At 43.5% G+C, this 19,102-nt stretch overlaps 1 protein-coding gene across 1 annotated transcript; it reads right to left on the reverse strand.

Annotated features, from left to right (window-relative positions):
* Positions 1-1,619: 1,619 nt before the first annotated feature.
* Positions 1,620-18,542, reverse strand: slc7a10b (solute carrier family 7 member 10b). Its single transcript, XM_076085230.1, has 11 exons — positions 18,350-18,542; positions 12,082-12,286; positions 10,700-10,851; positions 5,701-5,826; positions 5,460-5,613; positions 4,490-4,613; positions 3,738-3,841; positions 3,553-3,649; positions 2,520-2,669; positions 1,972-2,149; positions 1,620-1,870 (listed from the first exon to the last, which is right to left on the reverse strand). Exons 1-11 carry the CDS (start codon positions 18,540-18,542, stop codon positions 1,740-1,742), a joined length of 1,614 nt encoding a protein of 537 aa, XP_075941345.1. The 3' UTR covers positions 1,620-1,739.
* Positions 18,543-19,102: the final 560 nt, after the last annotated feature.

Consider the following 19,102-nt stretch of genomic DNA (forward strand, 5'->3'; position numbering starts at 1 on the left):
GCATAATGAGTGATTTACCTTCTTGTACTTTTTACAGAACATCTCTGGACCAAGCCGTAAAAATGTTTTTGGGTATTTGTGATGTTCCATTCAGTTTTTCTATAGCTGGTTAGCTCATTACCTGTGGGCAGGTCTTATATTACAAACAAATAGTAGTATACTAACTTAACTACTACTACGACTAAAGTAAAAGCTGTGACTGTTTATCCACCACTGCTGTCTGCACACTGTGTTTTGTTGGTGTATTTTTATTCTACGCTGTGTTTGAAGTTTAAATTGATATTCAATTTATAGTATTAACAAATACATCGTCCGAGCAGCTCATACTTGCACCAGGAGTTATATATTGAACGGGATGAGTTCCAAGATTTGACATCAGCACATGTTCTAGATCTATCCAGATGACTCAGTGAAGCTGCCTTTTGGAGGAGAATCTGTGGCAGATCACCAACAACACGGAGAAATAGAAAGCTGAAGTCTTAACGTGTGACATCCGGCCTGTTCTCTGTTCTGCTAGCTTCTGAGACTCAATGCAATCTCTCATTGAGAGAAACTTTTACTGGTGTTTCTGAAAAAGTGAAACGCGTTGTGTTTCCATATTCTGAGATAAATTAGTTTCTATCAGAGGATGTAAGAATTCAAACACCAAAGTTAGCAACAATTCATTTGTTAGCATGAAACAGAAAACTCCAGTCCTGATAAAAAAGTAACTATTGGATTGGCTAGCTCCTCTGTTGGGCTACGACAGTATAATGAAATAAACATTAACATCTAATTGAAACCAGAGTCTGCAGCCTTGCAGCTCTGTGCAGGTATAAGGTTTACCAAGTTCACCTTCAGAGGATCACCAAAGTCATTCGGGTTCATCATCTGGGGAACATGAATGTCTGTACTTAAATCCATGGAAATCATGGCCGCCCTCATCGAGACACAGAATGAAGTACACAGAATGCTTATTTTTTTGCATTTCTGCCAATGTGATTAAAATCAAGTTTCCTTATTTCTGTTAAAGAACCCAACGTTCTGGTTTTCACTTTGGCTCTTCATATGGACGGTACTATCGTGTGCATTATCGATCTCTACTGACACGCGTGCCTAAACTGCTGTCTCAGCCTCTTTTTCCATTAGAACAGGATGCAAGATTGGTAAAAATGTCAAAAATGTGTATATTAGTGGGAACAACATGACACTTCAAGCAGTCATGCAGCAAGAAAGAAGAACAAAAATACATGAAGGCTGTTGGGGTTGTACTTTGGGGTTTCACTCAACTGCAGGTCTGTTCTGAAATAATACATTTTCTTAATTCTTTTCAGAACACTGGCGACAGATTGGTTTGGGACTTGGTGTGAAAAGGCCTTAAGGCACGATAAAACAGCAGCAACATTCAGAAGAAAGAGCCGCCAGTCGGTCAGAGTTCTGTCACGCTACAGGAAAGAAAAGCAACAAATGGGATCCAGAATGGCAATAAAAGTCATTTCCAACAGTGTGAAACCGTTGGCATTAGGTTGTTGTAACTTCACGGCTTAGTAGAAAAGAGGAGAACATAAAAAGTGCGAGCCACCCGCTCAGAAGAACAGGCGTTTCCACTCGACCGCAGGGGAAACCAGAGTCTCAGAGGGTCAAAGGTCAGACAGGAAGCTCCCAAACCAGGAAGAAGTGTCTGGACTTACACGGTGATGGAATAAAAACAAAGAGGCAAAAACAAAAAATGATCTTCATATATTCAGAGAAAAGTCTTTTTAAGAATTGGCAGACAAACTGCTCCTGCCTGATGACCGGTCAGTCCATTCTGAAGGATCGGCGATCTCGATGGGGTCGAACTGAGGAAAGACCACGAAACACAACCTCTGGCCCACGTACGTCGCCCTCTCTGCAGGAAAGCAAGAGTGATGTTAAATTAAATACACAATATACATTCGCTACAACAGACAGAGTCACAATCCTTTAACAAACCTCCTTTTGGAAACTCACCAATGAAGCTGTAGATGCACTTTGGTTTTTCTTTCCAATGGACGCCCAGGAAGTAGACGGGTACGCCGGTGAGCATGATGACTAAACCGACGCCACAAACCACCGGCTCTGAGTAAAGACTGAAACCCAGCAGCAGCGCCCAGAACATCAGGTAGCACACAGGAACCAACAGGTTCACCTGAAGGAAACATGTGGTTTAAAGTTCACAATCATTCCCAGATTATGCATATATATATATATATATATATATATATATATATATATATATATATATATATATATATGTAGGAAATGGGTAATAAATCAAGAGAGAAGTAGAGTCATTTTCTCATAGACTTCTATACAACCAGAGGAGTCGCCCCCTGGTGGACACTAGAGAGAATGCAGCTTTAACACATGAAGCACCGGCTTCACTTTTCAGAACTGGAGGTTGCCTCTTGATTTCCCTCTGACACGCAAGTAAAGCACCTAAAGTTTGTACTTAAGTAAAGTACTTTTGTAAATGTAATTGGTTATATTCCACCACTGGTTTAAAGAAGTATCGGTACCTTGATGGGTCGGAACAGGTTGGGTTTCTTCCAGCGGTAGTAGAGCAGGCCTGCGATGGTGACGCCGTATGATAGGTAGTTGATGAAGGAGACATAGTTGATCAGGTTGTGTGTCTCTCCGATGCAGAGTATAACAATCGTTGCAGCGCACTGAAAAACACAGCACGGCATGACAATGTGATGAATATTAAAAAGGCGCTCCACAGATGTTAGAGTTCCATCTTAAAAGATCAAAAATACTTTGGAAATATACCATTACATGCATTTTGAATAAAAAAATAAAAAAGTGTGGCTTTGCTTTCTGTATGTTCAGTACAACACACATAGTATGGGATATCACGCCCCGCGCCACCTAACTAAAGACACTTATAATTACATTCTTACGCTCTTGACTTCGAGAAGAACATCTCTGCCGAGTAAGGCCAATTAGCCACAGCTAGTTAACTTTGTTTCGTTAGCGGGCTACTGCCAGCTCAAAGTTAGTTTGACAGCCCCTGTTGGTGAACTTCGAAGCGCTGATTTCAAGGACCACCCGGGATCGATCCCCAATCCCGGGTGGTTCTTCTGTGTGGAGTTTGCACGTTCTCCCCGTTGCAGCGTGGGTTCCCTCCGGGTTCTCCGGCTTCCTCCCACAGTTCAAAGACATGCAGCTTAGGTTATTTGGAGACTCGAAATTGCCCGTAGTTGTGAGTGTGAATGTTTGTCTGTCTCTACATGTGCCCTGCGATGAACTGGCGACCTGTCCAGGGTGTACCCTGCCTTCGCCCAATGTCAGCTGGGATCGGCTCCAGCGCCCCGCGACCCTGAACAAGATAAGCGGTTTGGATAATGGATGGATGGATTTCTTTAACCTTAGCAAATCTGTAATCCAAATTTCCATTGATCCGTTTTTTAATATCCTTCTGACATTCAAATAAACACAAACATACAATAAAAAGAGAGACAACATCGAAATAAATACTGTATATAGACGGATGCATCATCTGAGTGAAGCACAAACATTGGTGTATCATGAGTGTGAGGTTGTACGTACGCAGACCAGCAGGGCAGGGATGGGTGTGCAGTTCTTATAATGGATCATGGCCAGCAGGCTGGGCAGGTGACCCTCTCTGGCTCCAGAGAAACACAACCTGAGGGCAGAAACATCAGACGGCCCGTCAGCAGCCGTATCAAAGCAGAGTATAGGAGCATGAGGGAGCATGAGGGAGCAGCTCTCACCTGGAGGACGTGAACAGGTAGCCGTTGATCCCTCCGAAGGTGGACAGAGCCACGGAGATCGGCATGATGACGGAGAACATTCCCAGCAGCTTCTCTCCGAACGTCTGGACAGCAGGACGACAGACAGAATGACTGATGTGATGAAACACCACGGCATGACTGTGAGAGATGGACAGTTCTAGGGCTGCACTGAGTAGTTTGACGTTGACATTCAAATTCTAAATCAACGCTGCACAGCTTCTTCGTCTGTTCATTGTGTTTAATGTTGTATTTCGGTGCGGATGAGGATCAGACAATGTTATACTTTTAGTAGAATTAGATTCCAGTGGTGGCTTCCATAGGATTGATTCCGACTCGTGTGATCTAGTCCAAAAGTCAAAATGATGATGATGATGTTATAATTTCCAAAATTCACAACATGTTTTTATCTAACGAATTGTTCTGCTTCAATCTATATTTGTTGCCTTTTATCTGATATTCATGTACTTTATACTCTATGATATTTATAGTATCTTATCGAAGTGTATGAATTCTGGATCTACTCGTCCTCTAGTGTAAATGGAAATAATACAGTAATATTTATACGTTATTCTGTATGTCAAGATTGTACTCGAGTAGATGTACTTGGTTACATTCCACCACTGGTTGCTTGTTCCTGATCTAGAAAGTGTTTTTTTTTATCCACCGCTGACCTAAATATCTGAGAGATGAAGCATAATTGCGACTCGTCGTCATATCGCCACGTTACTCACTACAGCCACGGCATTGGATGACAGCAGCTCCTCGGGCGACATGGAGGAGAAGTAGGCGATGTTGGTGAGCGTGTACACAATGGTCACCAATGGTATGGAGATGTAGATGGCACGAGGTAGATTCCTGACCGTGGTCACACGCCATGCACAGATGATACAATCAAAACCAAAAAGAGCGATCAAACATGCATGAAGGTTGGGTTCACACACAATCATAACATGTAGAAACCGGTGGCAGAACGCAGCCAGTGTGAATGGTAAATGGCAACCAACACAAAACTCTCCAATAACTAGACTCATTGTTATCAGTTTATACATGAACAGAAAATATGGATCTCCTTCGACGAACACAGTTCATAAAATAGTTAAGAGTAAACTGGGGAGAAAATGCAAATGAGCCACCGGTGCACCTCTATAAAAGTAAAAGTAAAATTGACATCACACCAAACATGACATCACAAAAAAAGTGAAGATGTAACGCCGGATATGAAAGGAATAGTTCATGTTACATGTTAGTGTGAAACCGACAATTTGTTTTAAAACGGGCCCAGAACTATTCCTGCACATTTTGCCTCGTAAAACGACAAATTGTCATGCTACACTTTGTTTTTTGTACAGATTAAACAAACGCAACACAACATGCAAACGAGATGCCGGTCGGTGGATTTTGTTACCGTTGGACGGAGCCAGGCTAGCTGTTTCCCTCTACTTCCAGTCTTTCTGCTAAGCTAAGATAACCGGCTGCTGGTGCCACCTCAATATTTAATGAACAGATAAGAGAGCGGTATCGATCTTCTCTGCCAGAAAAACAATGTCAAACTATTCCTTTTAAGATTTGATTTAGACAAAAGCTGCCCCTGAAAAAAAGCCCCAAATGTCGCCAACAGTCTGAGCAAGCGGAGCAAACAAACACGCTGAGTCAGAAGCTGGAAGATGTTGAGAAGGTGATGACAAAAGTGGGTATATTCACCGTCTGGGTTCAACCACTTCCTCCGTGACGTAGTTGAGGAAGTTCCAGCCACTGAAGGCGAAGGACGCCTGCAGGAAGGCCAGAGCGATCTGACCCACCGTCGGCGTCCTTTCCATGGCGAAGGCCACCTGGGGAGTCAGCGCCTCGTAGTTCCCTGGAAAGATAAATCAGACATTTGAGTGGTTTCTTTCTTCTTCGGGGGAGCAGCAAAGCTTTATGGGTCACAGGCTGAGGATGTTACCCTTGCAGATCTGGACCAGGCCGACCACAATGATGAGGCCCAGAGCCATCAGCTTCCCCACCGTGAAGACGTCCTGGATCCTGGTGGCCATACGAACGCTGGAGCAGTTCACCCAGGTCAGCAGCACTGAGCAGAAAACACACCGTGAGGATCGCAGTCAAACCAGGAGGACTCTGGGAAAACTGACTTCAGCTAAGGTTGGTGATCTTCTTCAAAAATATTTTGTTGTAATTCCCTTTACATCCCAACGGCCAGGGGCGTTTCTAGGATTCATAGAAAGGGGGGGCTTAGCCCCAAGGGGAGTGGCATGTTTGCACGCTTAGTGCGCTGCAATTTTTTTGGGGGGCCATTTCGGGCCGTGGATATCCATTGTTTCAGACAGTTCATAGATTGGTTCAATCAGAGTGTGATTTTGCTCTGTAGGTTTGCTTGCATTCAGTATATGATAACACAAGAGACAGAATTTCAGGGTCATAGTGAAATTTGACAACACAAATATGAACTTTTCTCAAATAAAGAGAGAGAAATAATTTTCCTGCTTGTAAACGAAAGACGGATAAACTAGCTTTCATATCCGCGTCACTCCCAAATCCTAATTCTTAAAGGGACCGCACACAATGGATGGAGAATGGACCTGACAGTGTCAACTTACTTTATATCGTTCAGTATGATGATGGGCTGTTGGATTGTAATTTGAAGGGGGAGAAAACATACAAACCAGCACGCACACGTACAACGCACATATGTAGCATGTTAGAGTTATAAATAACTTGTCCATGTGAGAAACAATAGTTTAATTTAATGACATTACAAAAAAAAAAGCCAATAATGCCAAATTATTTGGGGGGGCTGAAGAACATTTTAGGGGGGCTTCAGCCCCTGCCAGCAGCAATCAATAAATCAAATGCTCTGACAACAAACAAGATTCAGGTATCTGTTGTTGTCACATGGCTGTAATAAGCCAATAGGTCCAGTAATTTTATTCAGCCTGAATGTAATGATTGGACGGGCTACCTGTCGACCTACATTCACTGTGCCTGTTAGCTTAACAGCTGTGAGTACTAACACAGACTGTGTATAAGAAGTGTACGTAGTCATCGTGACATCACTCATTGGTTTGTGGACTGACGTTATGAAGCCTGGATTTCAGCGATTTCACCGTCACCATCTTGGATTACGGCCGTCGCCATGTTGGTTTTTATTTGCAACCAGTGAACAGGAAGTGACCATATCTGGACTGAGGAGTGACGTAGAGACGCCGTATACGTCTCTGGTAGAGACCTGTCAATCACCGTGTAGCCCCGCCCTAAAGCATCCCCTGCTTTATGGTCTGTTTGACTCTAAATGGACCATAATGTACTAAATGAACATCATGCTGTATTGAAGAAGACTTGAAACTAGAGATTGAGACCATAAACTCATGTTTACAATGTTTACTGAGGTAATAAATCAAGAGAGAAGTAGAGTCATTTTCTCATAGACTTCTATACAACCAGAGGAGTCGCCCCCTGGTGGACATTAGAGAGAATGCAGCTTCAAGACATGAAGCATCGGATTCACTTGGCAGAACCGGAGGTTGCCGCCTGGTACTAACAGTAGCCATGTTGGTTGTTTATGTTCATTTTGATAATTTTGGCCTTAAAGGAACGGACTGTCATTGTGTTTCTATTCACTGTGTTGGAGCTACTTTTATTAGTTCGATTATTTTGTTTTTACTTTTGTATTTATTTTAGTTGACACTAGGGGGCACTATAACCAGCCAGGCACTTGTTTAGGTGAAGGGTTATCGGTAGTAGGTATGTCTATATCGGGTGATGCAGCAGGAAGGGGTGTTTTTTAACCAGAGTAAGAGACTGCAGGAGGAATGTTTGCTTTTGTTCACAACAACAAAATCAACGTAAAACGCAGTTTAAAATGTGCAATTTATTCGGACGGAACCAGGATAATGTCTGCTTACAATGATAAAAGGATTGTTTCTGTCTGCATATGACACTGTAAATAACCATAATAATATATTTCACGTTAATTCCCATGGAAAGTTTCCACCTTGAATATTCACAGATGGACCACATGTCGTAGTCTTCTAGCATAACCTGGCCCTTATAATCTACGAGTATGGCTAGTTCAAGCTTCAAAAACACTGGATCCTACATTTCCCATAATGCAACTCAGCAGCATCGTTTCATTAAATACAAACATCCTCAAAACTCCACGCCTCCAGTTTGTACGGACAGTTTTCTGTTATGAGTCTGCATTGATTTATTATCTTTTATTTTGTCTCAAAACCCAAACTGAGATAACCCTGATGACATCACCACAGTGTGACATCATCCGGGGTATTTCCTCAGACTTGACAAAAGTTCCCGCAGAGCAACAGAAGACTTTATACAACAGGCCTATTGTTACTAACCACGTTGAGAAAAAGTGACTTTAAAAACGTACACTTGTGCAAGAGTGCTCCTTTAAATGCTTCAGCCCCCGTAGAGTCACTACACTGGGAGCCGGTGCCGGTGTTCCTGCCGGTGGTGGGCGGCAGCAGCCAGTTGCCATGGGAGGCAGGAATGTGGGAAACGGGCGAGCGAGGGAGGGCACGATTGTTTCACCTCGTCCATCATTGTCACCGGCTTTGCCCCACTCTCTCTCATGGTGGCCTCGCTCTCCGACACAAAGACGAGCTGTCAGCCCCACAAAACAGACCACTTCCGTTGCGAAGAGCAAAGAAAACGTGGCAAGGTCCCCCCCCCCCCCCACACTGTAGAACCCAAGAATCCTGGGCCGAGCTCACGTTTCAGCATCCAGCTCCAGAAAAACAAACAAGTGAATGATGGAGTCAGAGGAGAGGAATCACACGCTGAAGTTTCGCCGTTTCACCTCGCAGACGTGATTTCACGCCAGACGGTTATTTACTCGTTGACAGGACAAAGAGGCTTTGTGGATTAATGGCGTTCAGTGCAGGTAGCAAGCAATTAGGCAGCCTGACGGGTCCACACGGACTAATGTGGACTCAGCTCTGGGCTGCACAGCACTGACATCCTGCATCATGGGCCTTAGTCCTGTCACTTCTAGTTCTGACAGTCCTGAAAGTCCTTATGCAGCATTTATTTTTTGATAGAATCAATGTTTGATGGGAACATGAGGAGTGAAGAAGCTGCTCTCACATCCCCAAACTCTGAAGATACTTTTTGCTGAGGTTAATTATCTAGTTTTTCCTTCTTCCATGAAATATTAACAACGCAAAGTGGAGTTCGTCACCTTTGAGTCCTTTGTTAATTGTTCAAGTCCGACTGTCAATTTTGTAAAAAGGTTTCGGGTGTGCTTGTTGGAAGTGACCATATCTGGACTGAGGAGGAGCGACGTAGAGACACCGTATACGTCTCTGGTAGAGACCTGTCAATCACTGTGTAGCCCCGCCCTAAAGCATCCCCTGCTTTATGGTCTGTGTGACTCTAAATGGACCATAATGTACTAAATGAACATCATGCTGTATTGAAGAAGACTTGAAACTAGAGATTGAGACCATAAACTCATGTTTACAATGTTTACTGAGGTAATAAATCAAGAGAGAAGTAGAGTCATTTTCTCATAGACTTCTATACAACCAGAGGAGTCGCCCCCTGGTGGACACTAGAGAGAATGCAGCTTTAACACATGAAGCTTTAGCTTCTCTTAGCAGAACCGGAGGTTGCCGTCTGGTCCAAACCTTTCGATTAACCCTTCCATTCCCTAAACAGTGTCCAATCACAACACAGCGACTCTAACTAGACTCAGCAGGTCTGTCACTTTTTGGATTTCTTCCTCTGATAAAACCAGCTTTCTTTTTCGAATATAAACATCCCATCTTCTAGTCCTGCTCTCCTACTACAGCCATAAAAAAAGGTATTTAAAAAGCCTTCAGGCAGCTGTTACATAAGAGACTCTTCACATGTGACCACTTCCCCTCTGACTCACAGAGGACCAGACCTGTAGTTTATTGATCAGCATTAGAGAGGAAAGATCAGGATCCACCAGCAGCAGCCGCAAGACAATCATCCTTCATGAATGATGCAAGCGTGCTGAGAGCCAGTCGCAGCACAAACATCATCTCTCCATGCGGAATCACATACAGAGCAGTAGTGGAGCTGCTATGTGCGATGGCGTATTGGGGCCACTGTAGGAGCCGGGGGAGAGGGGGTATTACTCAGAGAAAGAACTCAAGGTTTATGAGATAAAAGTCGTACATTTCTGGGAAATATAAAGTCGTAAAATGTTTTGTCAAGGTACCATGTTGTTTTCCTCGTAGACTTTTTTATTTTTTCCTGTAAATTTGCTAATAATCTCAGAGAATATCTAAACTTTTCACATAAATGTACGACTTATTTTGCGAAACTTTGTGATTTTTCTTCTCAGGAATTCACCGCTAAATCTCAAAGAAAACCTACTTTTTTCAAATAAATTTAAACTTTAATCTCTGAGATTTTTTTGCAAAAATAAAAGTCCTGCATTCAAAATCTTACTCAAGTTAAGGAATGAATATATTAGTATCATCAAAATATACTTATATTAGTTCATATAATATAATATATAATATTTTATTTGGTTAAAAGTATTGATGCATTATTGTGTTTAACGTTGAGCTCATTTTATGTACTTCATACTCTGCTGGGTAGTTTAATCTATAATAACACATCAGCATTCACTAACTGATTATATTTAGTAATCTAAATCTGCAAAGTAACTAAAAGTATCAAATGAATGTAGTGGAGTCAAAAGTTCCCTCTGAGATTTAGTGGAGTAGAAGTATACAATAGCGTAAAATGGAAATACTCAAGTATAGTACAAGTACCTCAAAATTGTGGTTTAGTACAAAAGTGCAGTACTTGAGTAAGCGCCTGTTTCAGCAGACGATGCTAAACATATATTGTTTTTTAATAAAGAGTCCTTCATCTCTCCCTCCATGTAGGAGAATCTGAGGAAGAATTAACATCGATCAAAGACTGCAGACGGTGAGGAAGCCACTTACGGAGACAGGTGGCCGACAGCATCCGTGTGGCCATGTAAGGAGGAACGCAGTCGGGGAAGACGGGCTGCAGGACGTAGCTGGAGAACGTGAGGGCGATGACGGCCAGCGTGGTCGGGTACATGATGAGGACGGCGCTCCACAACAGGAGAAACCTGGAGGAGAGGAAGACACTCAGCAACTAGCACTCTTTAATTCAGCATTAAACATTTACTGTAGATTACACACATGAATACACATTACATGTCCTGCTACTGTTACAGGTGAGGGTTTTATGCTGCGTTAAGGCAGTTTACAATTGTTGGCGTTGGACCATGCTGCACCATAATGTCGTCAACTGAAAGTATAGTTTATTTTAGGGCTGCAACTAACTTTTGATTGTTTTCATTACGGATTAGTCTGAAAATTATTATTATTATTTCTATTTGACAACAAACTTATAATTGCAGCTGTAATGCGTTATACTTATAATCCCAAAAATGTGAATGTATTGTTGTGTAAGTGCACTAACATGTTAAATGTATCAGTGCTGTGTTGGTGAATAAAGGAAATGTAAAGGAAATTCTGTTGGTCAACTTAATTTACTACTGTAATGTTACTACTGTAAAATGAGTTCAACCAATCCTATTAAGTTAAGTCGACCCAACCCTGGTAAATAAGTTGACCTAACCCGAATAAATTAAGTTGATCCGACCCCAGTAAATTTAGTTGGAGCAACATAATTGCTTGATGCTTAAAGAAAGCAGTTTCATCGTGTGGAAATACTTTCCATGACTTTATTAAGTTGTTGTTTTATGGTGTGTGATAGCTGTGGTGTTAGTGTCCCGCTTTCAATGGAGAGTTTTAATGTTTAAAAAAACAAAACAAAATAACGATAATAAATAGTAACTGAGTGAATAAATAAATCCACCTTCACCCGAGGTAGCTGAATTGCTTCATCTGCAGGTGGTGTAAATGTGTTACACCTGGTCACTTACTTTGACTTATTGATGGACGTTTATGGCAAAATTTGAAGAAAGTCCCTCAAGTATTTCCTGAGATATCGTATTCAGGGTTACGGACGAACAAATTAACAAACGGACCGATGGACGGACAACCCAAAAACATAATGTCTCCGGTCTCGCCAGCACGGCAGCATAAAAATATGAAACATAAATCATTTCCTTTACACTAGTAGTCCACTATCTAGTTAGTGGTGCTAATGTCTGGTGAAAGCTGCACCCTGTACCCCGTCCTCTGCAGAAGATCCAAACCTTCCCACAAAGCACGGTCACTAACCGAGAGTGAACTACCATCATGACCGAGCTGAGTAACGTCCACTGATTCTGCCATCGGACGCTCTGCATGGACTCCTCGTGATAGTTCAGCAGAAGCTCTTCACTCACCCCATCAGACCGCCGAATATCTCGGTGACGTAGGAGTAGTCTCCCCCAGACTTTGGGATGGTGACGCCCAGTTCAGCATAGCAGAGGGAGCCCAAGGCCGCGATGCAGCCCCCGAGTACCCAAACCACCAACGCCAGGCCCACCGAGCCCGAGTGCTCCAGGACCCCCTTTGGAGAGATGAAGATGCCGGAGCCGATGATGTTCCCTGAGGAGAGGAGAGAGAAGGTATCAGGAGGTGTATCATTTCTATTAATAAAATAAAACTAAGCCTCCACTTGTTATCCAGATAAAACATGGAGATCACATGTTGATAGCAGGTGGACTTGAGGTCTTCATATACACGGAGAAAAGGGAATCTGCTAATGGTTGTTGAGCTACACGATATATTTCTTCCTTCCTGTGTGAATGTGTCTTTGCACTTGTTGTGTTTTTGCATGTAATCACAGGTGTGGACTCGAGTCACATGACCTGGATTACATATTGATGACACTGATAGCATCGAGCAACGTATCCGTACAACGGTTCGTATATCACACGAAAAGTTGCTCCTCATTTTTGGTGTGTTTTCCTACAAAAGTCCAGCAACTCGTGTCAATTTCCACTCGTTACATGAAAACAGTCTTTTCAAAATAAACTTCTGTCTTCACAGGAAACTTTAAGTTCAGACAATAAAACTACTCGGTTAAGTTTAGGAAAGATCGTCGTAGAAATGACCATGAAAGTGCTGAAACATTACGCAAGTTACCTGACAAATAAATCAACGTTGACTTCTTGTTGGACTCCTGGCAGAAAGACCCGCCCGTGTGTGCTTAGTGGTCTTTATACTTCCTCGTTCATAATTACAAGAATAACATACGAAATTATTTCGTGGGACATCTTCGAATTATGGCGCATTATCTTTTGTAGGTGTGCAACGTCAATGGATGACGTCACCACTACGTCCACTTCTGAGAAACAGTCTGTGGACTTGAAACAGAACTCACTCTTGACTTGTTGGACTCGTTGGTTTTGACTTGACAGCAAAACAAAGACTTTGCCTCACCGCTGCATATTCTTTAATTTCTTAAATATATAAAGAACCTAACAGCTGGTGAGGATAAAAATATACATGAATCCAGCCCAACATAAACACATGAACATCAGCATGCTCACACAGCCCATGTGACTTGTTTTGGGGTTTTCTCATGGTATGCATCACCCGGAGCATCTCCACCAGTGACCAGTTGAGAGACCTCAGTCTGCACAATCCAAACTGTTCCCCTCTGAGTTTATACGGAGGGCATTAAATCACAAAGAGCTCTATAACGGAGTGAGTTAGAGAAGGAGGTAAAGGCCATCACTCAGGCCCGGGACAATCCCTCCTGCCCGGAGCCTCAGTATGCAGTGTAGAGTACCAGCAGATCCGACACATTCAGACTACAGCGCTACCAGTAGCGCGGCAGAAAGCAGCCAAGTGGCACAGACGGCCATTACATAACCAGACATAAATTATCCACTCGAGGGCTGCAGAGGTGGGAAGTGACCGACTCACCTCCTGCATCCTGCAGCCTCCTAAAAGTGACAAAGAACAAGAAAACAGATTGTGGTGTTGTGCAGATGAAGCTCTACAAAAAGAGGTGCAGTTCACTTTAAAGTGGCAATAAAATGTCCGTTAAGTATCGATCGCTGAGGGAGGAAACACAACAGCGATTGAGCCGACGGCCCACTCATGAAGGTATGGTGCAATAGTTATATATTTGCAGGATTACAAACTGGGTGTCGATGGCGACATTCCTGTGAAAACACAGTTTTTCTCCATTCTATGCACTCAAAAAGCCTCTAAATGTGGATTTTCAGAAACTCAAAGCACAATTATTTTGTTTCCACTCAAAAAAGATCTTAAATCTTAAGGAATGCCACTTTGATCTGGAGGCATAAAGTGACTCTTGATGCTGACCCCGGAGCAGCCAGCTTGTTCACTCGCTGCTCTCTCTGAGTGGAAAGGTGCTTCAGCATTCTGCACAGGACCTTTCTCGTCTTTTTGCAACAAACTAAAAAAAGTCCGCCTCAAAGCGAGTAACAGCAGCTCAGCTGAAAGAGGGAGAACGTGGTCCAGTTAGACAAAAAGACTGCATCCTAAGAACCTAACGCTCAGACCTCATGAGGGTCACTGTGACGCTGTGACGCTGGGATCCCCTCCTGCAGGAACCCTGAACGCCTCTCAATGGACTGCAAAGTGATTTCAATATTTCCTCTCATTCACACCAAGACTTAGGACTTAAGCTTTGTTTGTACTCGTACATGGCGCCTCATAGCGTTTATTCTCTCTGAGCTGCTTTACTCTCTGAGACACCAGAGGACCAACAAACTAAAGAGAGGAGAGAGGAGGGACTGATATTATCTGTGAACTCATATCTCATATTCATAAACTACTTTATTACCTTTAAACAGAAGCAAAGTATTGAATGTTTTATAAAGAAACAAAGGTAGATTTTTAACACTTCCTGTTTCTAAAACATCTCAAAATGAATTGAGCTTCTTTGTAAAACCCTCAGACGTGTAAATACTGTTTTTATCACCTTTGATTCACCTTAAAGTTAAACTTAGCGTCTAACTGAGAAGACGACGGTAGATTCCGTACAGAAGCTTCTCAGCCTGTTTCTGAACATATCCAACAAAACTCACTCTCATCCTCGTCACATTTAGGACGCTTAGTCACAACGTCGAGGAGAGAAACGTGAATAAATAAACCCGGAGTTTAGAGAAATATTCTAAATGAACGCAGACCATCTTCTCTCTGATGGTCTCTGTACTGATGGAGGTCTGATAGAGGACCAGGACTACACTGAGACTGGTTCATATAGAGGACCAGGACTACACTGAGACTGGTTCATATAGAGGACCAGGACTACACTGAGACTGGTTCATATAGAGGATCAGGACTACACTGAGACTGGTTCACATAGAGGATCAGGACTACACTGAGACTGGTTCATATAGAGGATCAGGACTACACTGAGACTGGTTCATATAGAGGATCAGGACTACACTGAGACTGGTTCACATAGAGGATCAGGACTACACTGAGACTGGTTCACATAGAGGATCAGGACTACACTGAGACTGGTTCACATAGAGGATCAGGACTACACTGAGACTGGTTCAGGACCAGGTAAAAGCTAATCACTGTACTTAATGCAGGTTTTCTAACCTCTCTGGTCTTGTTTTTTAAGTCCTATTTAGAAGAATAAAGTGACAAAGTTTGGTTGAAAGCAGACAGCTGGTTCTCCATCAGCCTGTGAGGTGAACTTATTATTAATAACCCACCAGTTATTTTTAAGAGCAGAGTGATGCAGACCTGATGCTGCTCGTGTACTAGGTGTGTGTGTGTGTGTGTGTGTGTATGTAGGTGTGTGTGTGTGTGTGTGTGTATGTAGGTGTGTGTGTGTGTGTGTGTGTGTATGTAGGTGTGTGTGTGTGTGTGTGTGTGTGTATGTAGGTGTGTGTGTGTGTGTGTGTGTGTGTATGTAGGTGTGCGTGTGTGTGTGTGTGTGTATGTAGGTGTGTGTGTGTATGTAGGTGTGTGTGTATGTAGGTGTGTGTGTGTGTGTGTGTGTGTGTGTGTATGTAGGTGTGTGTGTATGGTGTGTGTGTGTGTATGTGTGTGTGCGTGTGTGTGTGTAGGTGTGTGTGTGTGTGTGTGTGTAAGTAAGTGTGTGTGTGTGTGTATGTAGGTGTGTGTGTGTGTATGTAGGTGTGTGTGTATGTAGGTGTGTGTGTGTGTGTGTGTGCGTGTGTGTGTGTGTGCGAGTGTGTGTGTGTGTAGGTGTGTGTGTGTATGTAGGTGTGTGTGTATGGTGTGTGTGTGTGTATGTGTGTGTGCGTGTGTGTGTGTAGGTGTGTGTGTGTGTGTGTGTGTAAGTAAGTGTGTGTGTGTGTGTATGTAGGTGTGTGTGTGTGTATGTAGGTGTGTGTGTATGTAGGTGTGTGTGTGTGTGTGTGTGTGTGTGTGTATGTAGGTGTGTGTGTGTGTGTGTGTATGTAGGTGTGTGTGTATGTAGGTGTGTGTGTATGTAGGTGTGTGTGTGTGTGTGTGTGTGTGTGTGTATGTAGGTGTGTGTGTGTGTGTATGTAGGTGTGTGTGTATGTAGGTGTGTGTGTATGTAGGTGTGTGTGTGTGTGTGTGTGTGTGTGTGTATGTAGGTGTGTGTGTGTGTGTGTGTATGTAGGTGTGTGTGTATGGTGTGTGTGTGTGTGTGTGTGTGTATGTAGGTGTGTGTGTGTGTGTGTGTGTATGTAGGTGTGTATGTAGGTGTGTGTGTGTGTGTGTGTGTAGGTGTGTGTGTGTGTGTGTGTGTGTGTATGTAGGTGTGTGTGTGTGTGTGTGTGTAGGTGTGTGTGTGTGTGTGTATGTAGGTGTGTGTGTGTATGTAGGTGTGTGTGTGTGTGTGTGTGTATGTAGGTGTGTGTGTGTGTGTGTGTATGTAGGTGTGTGTGTATGGTGTGTGTGTGTGTGTATGTAGGTGTGTGTGTGTGTGTATGTAGGTGTGTGTGTGTGTGTGTGTGTGTATGTAGGTGTGTGTGTATGGTGTGTGTGCGTGTGTATGTAGGTGTGTGTGTGTGTGTGTATGTAGCTGTGTGTGTATGGTGTGTGTGTGTGTATGTAGGTGTGTGTGTGTGTGTGTGTATGTAGGTGTGTGTGTGTGTATGTAGGTGTGTGTGTGTGTGTGTATGTAGGTGTGTGTGTGTGTGTGTGTGTATGTAGGTGTGTGTGTGTGTGTATGTAGGTGTGTGTGTGTGTGTGTATGTAGGTGTGTGTGTATGGTGTGTGTGTGTGTGTATGTAGGTGTGTGTGTGTGTATGTAGGTGTGTGTGTGTGTGTGTATGTAGGTGTGTGTGTGTGTATGTAGGTGTGTGTGTGTGTGTGTGTGTATGTAGGTGTGTGTGTGTGTGTGTGTGTGTGTATGTAGGTGTGTGTGTGTGTGTGTGTGTATGTAGGTGTGTGTGTGTGTGTGTGTGTGTATGTAGGTGTGTGTGTGTGTGTGTGTGTATGTGTGTGTGTGTGTGTGTGTGTGTGTATGTAGGTGTGTGTGTGTGTGTGTGTGTATGTAGGTGTGTGTGTGTATGTAGGTGTGTGTGTGTGTGTGTGTGTGTGTATGTAGGTGTGTGTGTGTGTGTGTGTGTATGTAGGTGTGTGTGTGTATGTAGGTGTGTGTGTGTGTGTGTGTGTGTGTATGTAGGTGTGTGTGTGTGTGTGTGTGTATGTAGGTGTGTGTGTGTGTGTGTGTGTGTATGTAGGTGTGTGTGTGTGTGTGTGTGTATGTAGGTGTGTGTGTGTGTGTGTGTGTGTATGTAGGTGTGTGTAGGTGTGTGTGTGTGTATGTAGGTGTGTGTGTGTGTGTGTGTGTATGTAGGTGTGTGTGTGTGTGTGTGTGTGTATGTAGGTGTGTGTGTGTGTATGTGTGTGTGTGTGTGTGTATGTAGGTGTGTGTGTGTGTGTGTGTATGTAGGTGTGTGTGTGTGTGTGTGTGTGTGTGTATGTAGGTGTGTGTGTGTACGTGTGTATGTAGGTGTGTGTGTGTGTGTGTATGTAGGTGTGTGTGTGTGTGTGTGTGTATGTAGGTGTGTGTGTGTGTGTATGTAGGTGTGTGTGTGTGTGTGTGTGTGTGTGTAGGTGTGTGTGTGTGTGTGTGTGTGTGTGTGTGTGTAGGTGTGTGTGTGTGTGTGTGTGTATGTAGGTGTGTGTGTGTGTGTGTGTGTGTGTATGTAGGTGTGTGTGTGTGTGTGTGTGTATGTAGGTGTGTGTGTGTGTGTTTGTGTGTGTGTGTGTGTGTGTGTATGTAGGTGTGTGTGTGTGTGTGTGTATGTAGGTGTGTGTGTGTGTGTGTGTGTGTGTGTGTGTGTGTGTGTGTGTATGTAGGTGTGTGTGTGTGTGTGTGTGTGTGTGTGTGTGTGTGTGTGTGTATGTAGGTGTGTGTGTGTGTGTGTGTGTGTGTGTGTGTGTGTGTGTGTGTTGTCTGCTGGCCGTTCTGCTCCAGCAGACAATGTTCTTCTGCTTGACCACCAGACTGCTGCTGGACTTCACATTATTTTAGCCACGTTAGCACTTACAACTCAGTTTGGATGAACATGCAAACAAACATGGAGACTTTCTAGCACACAGACCCACTATGGTCCCCTGGAGCTTTATTCTACGCCTGCTTGTCATGCATCGGGTCCTGCACACAGACACTTTGGTATGTGGAGCTCTCTGCAGCAGCTCTCTGCTTTTTGTTTTTTCCTGCCTCACCTATGATGATGGTGCACGCGCTCAGCAGCCCGATCTCCTTCTTCAGCGTCACCCTATCGGGGATTTTCTCCTTCTCCTCCTTCTTCCTCCTCTTCTCCTCCTCCTGCTGCTGCTTCTTCTTCTTCTTGCCGTCCGTCACGGAGCCGTGCGGCCGGCAGCTGATGCCCCCGCTGCTGCCGTTCTGTCCATCCATGTCCGCCTGCCCGGGTCCGGTCCGGTCCGTCCAGTCCACTGTGTCCACCCAGTCCCAGTGCTCCCAGTGCTCCTGTCCTCTCCTCGCTCCGTATTCATGCAGACTGAATGGGCTGCGCTTGCGCAACAACCTGCCGCTGTCCAGGGTAGAATGTTAAATACCCTGGACTCTCCGCGGTGCGTTCAGGGACGCCGGGAGGAACCGGACCGTGATTTTACACTTCACGTGCAGCATCAGTGGTGGAGAAAATACTCAAGAAGTCCTGTAACTAAAAAGTACATCTTTAAATACTGCATTCATAGTATTTGTATTTGTGAATGAAGTCAAATGGAGGCTACCGAAGAAAAGTACTCAATCCAATAAATACAATAAATCATAATAATATGCAGAAACATTTCAACTCTCAATCAACTTTTACAGCCTAGTGAGTGTCTATAATTATAATAATCACATGAAAGAACACGTGTTGTTTACTTCATGTTTTGAATGTAATCAAAGTTAAGTTGTTGGAGTAAAGCCTGATCATCAGAACATAATATTGTATAAATGTATTTATTTAG

The sequence above is a fragment of the Anarhichas minor genome, unplaced genomic scaffold (genome assembly GCF_050575085.1).
Source record: "Anarhichas minor isolate MPS153535 unplaced genomic scaffold, ASM5057508v1 ptg000145l, whole genome shotgun sequence".
In the NCBI taxonomy this organism is placed as follows: domain Eukaryota; kingdom Metazoa; phylum Chordata; class Actinopteri; order Perciformes; family Anarhichadidae; genus Anarhichas; species Anarhichas minor.

Bases quoted from the DNA above. Each gene is read 5' to 3' on its own strand.
- slc7a10b (XM_076085230.1), bottom strand. From the start codon at position 18,542: ATGGATGGACAGAACGGCAGCAGCGGGGGCATCAGCTGCCGGCCGCAC. The intron at 12,287-18,349 runs GTGAGGCAGGAA...TCCTCTCCTCAG, and splicing joins CGCGTGCACCATCATCATAG to GGAACATCATCGGCTCCGGC. The intron at 2,670-3,552 runs GTACGTACAACC...TGTGTTTTTCAG, and splicing joins TCCCTGCCCTGCTGGTCTGC to TGCGCTGCAACGATTGTTAT.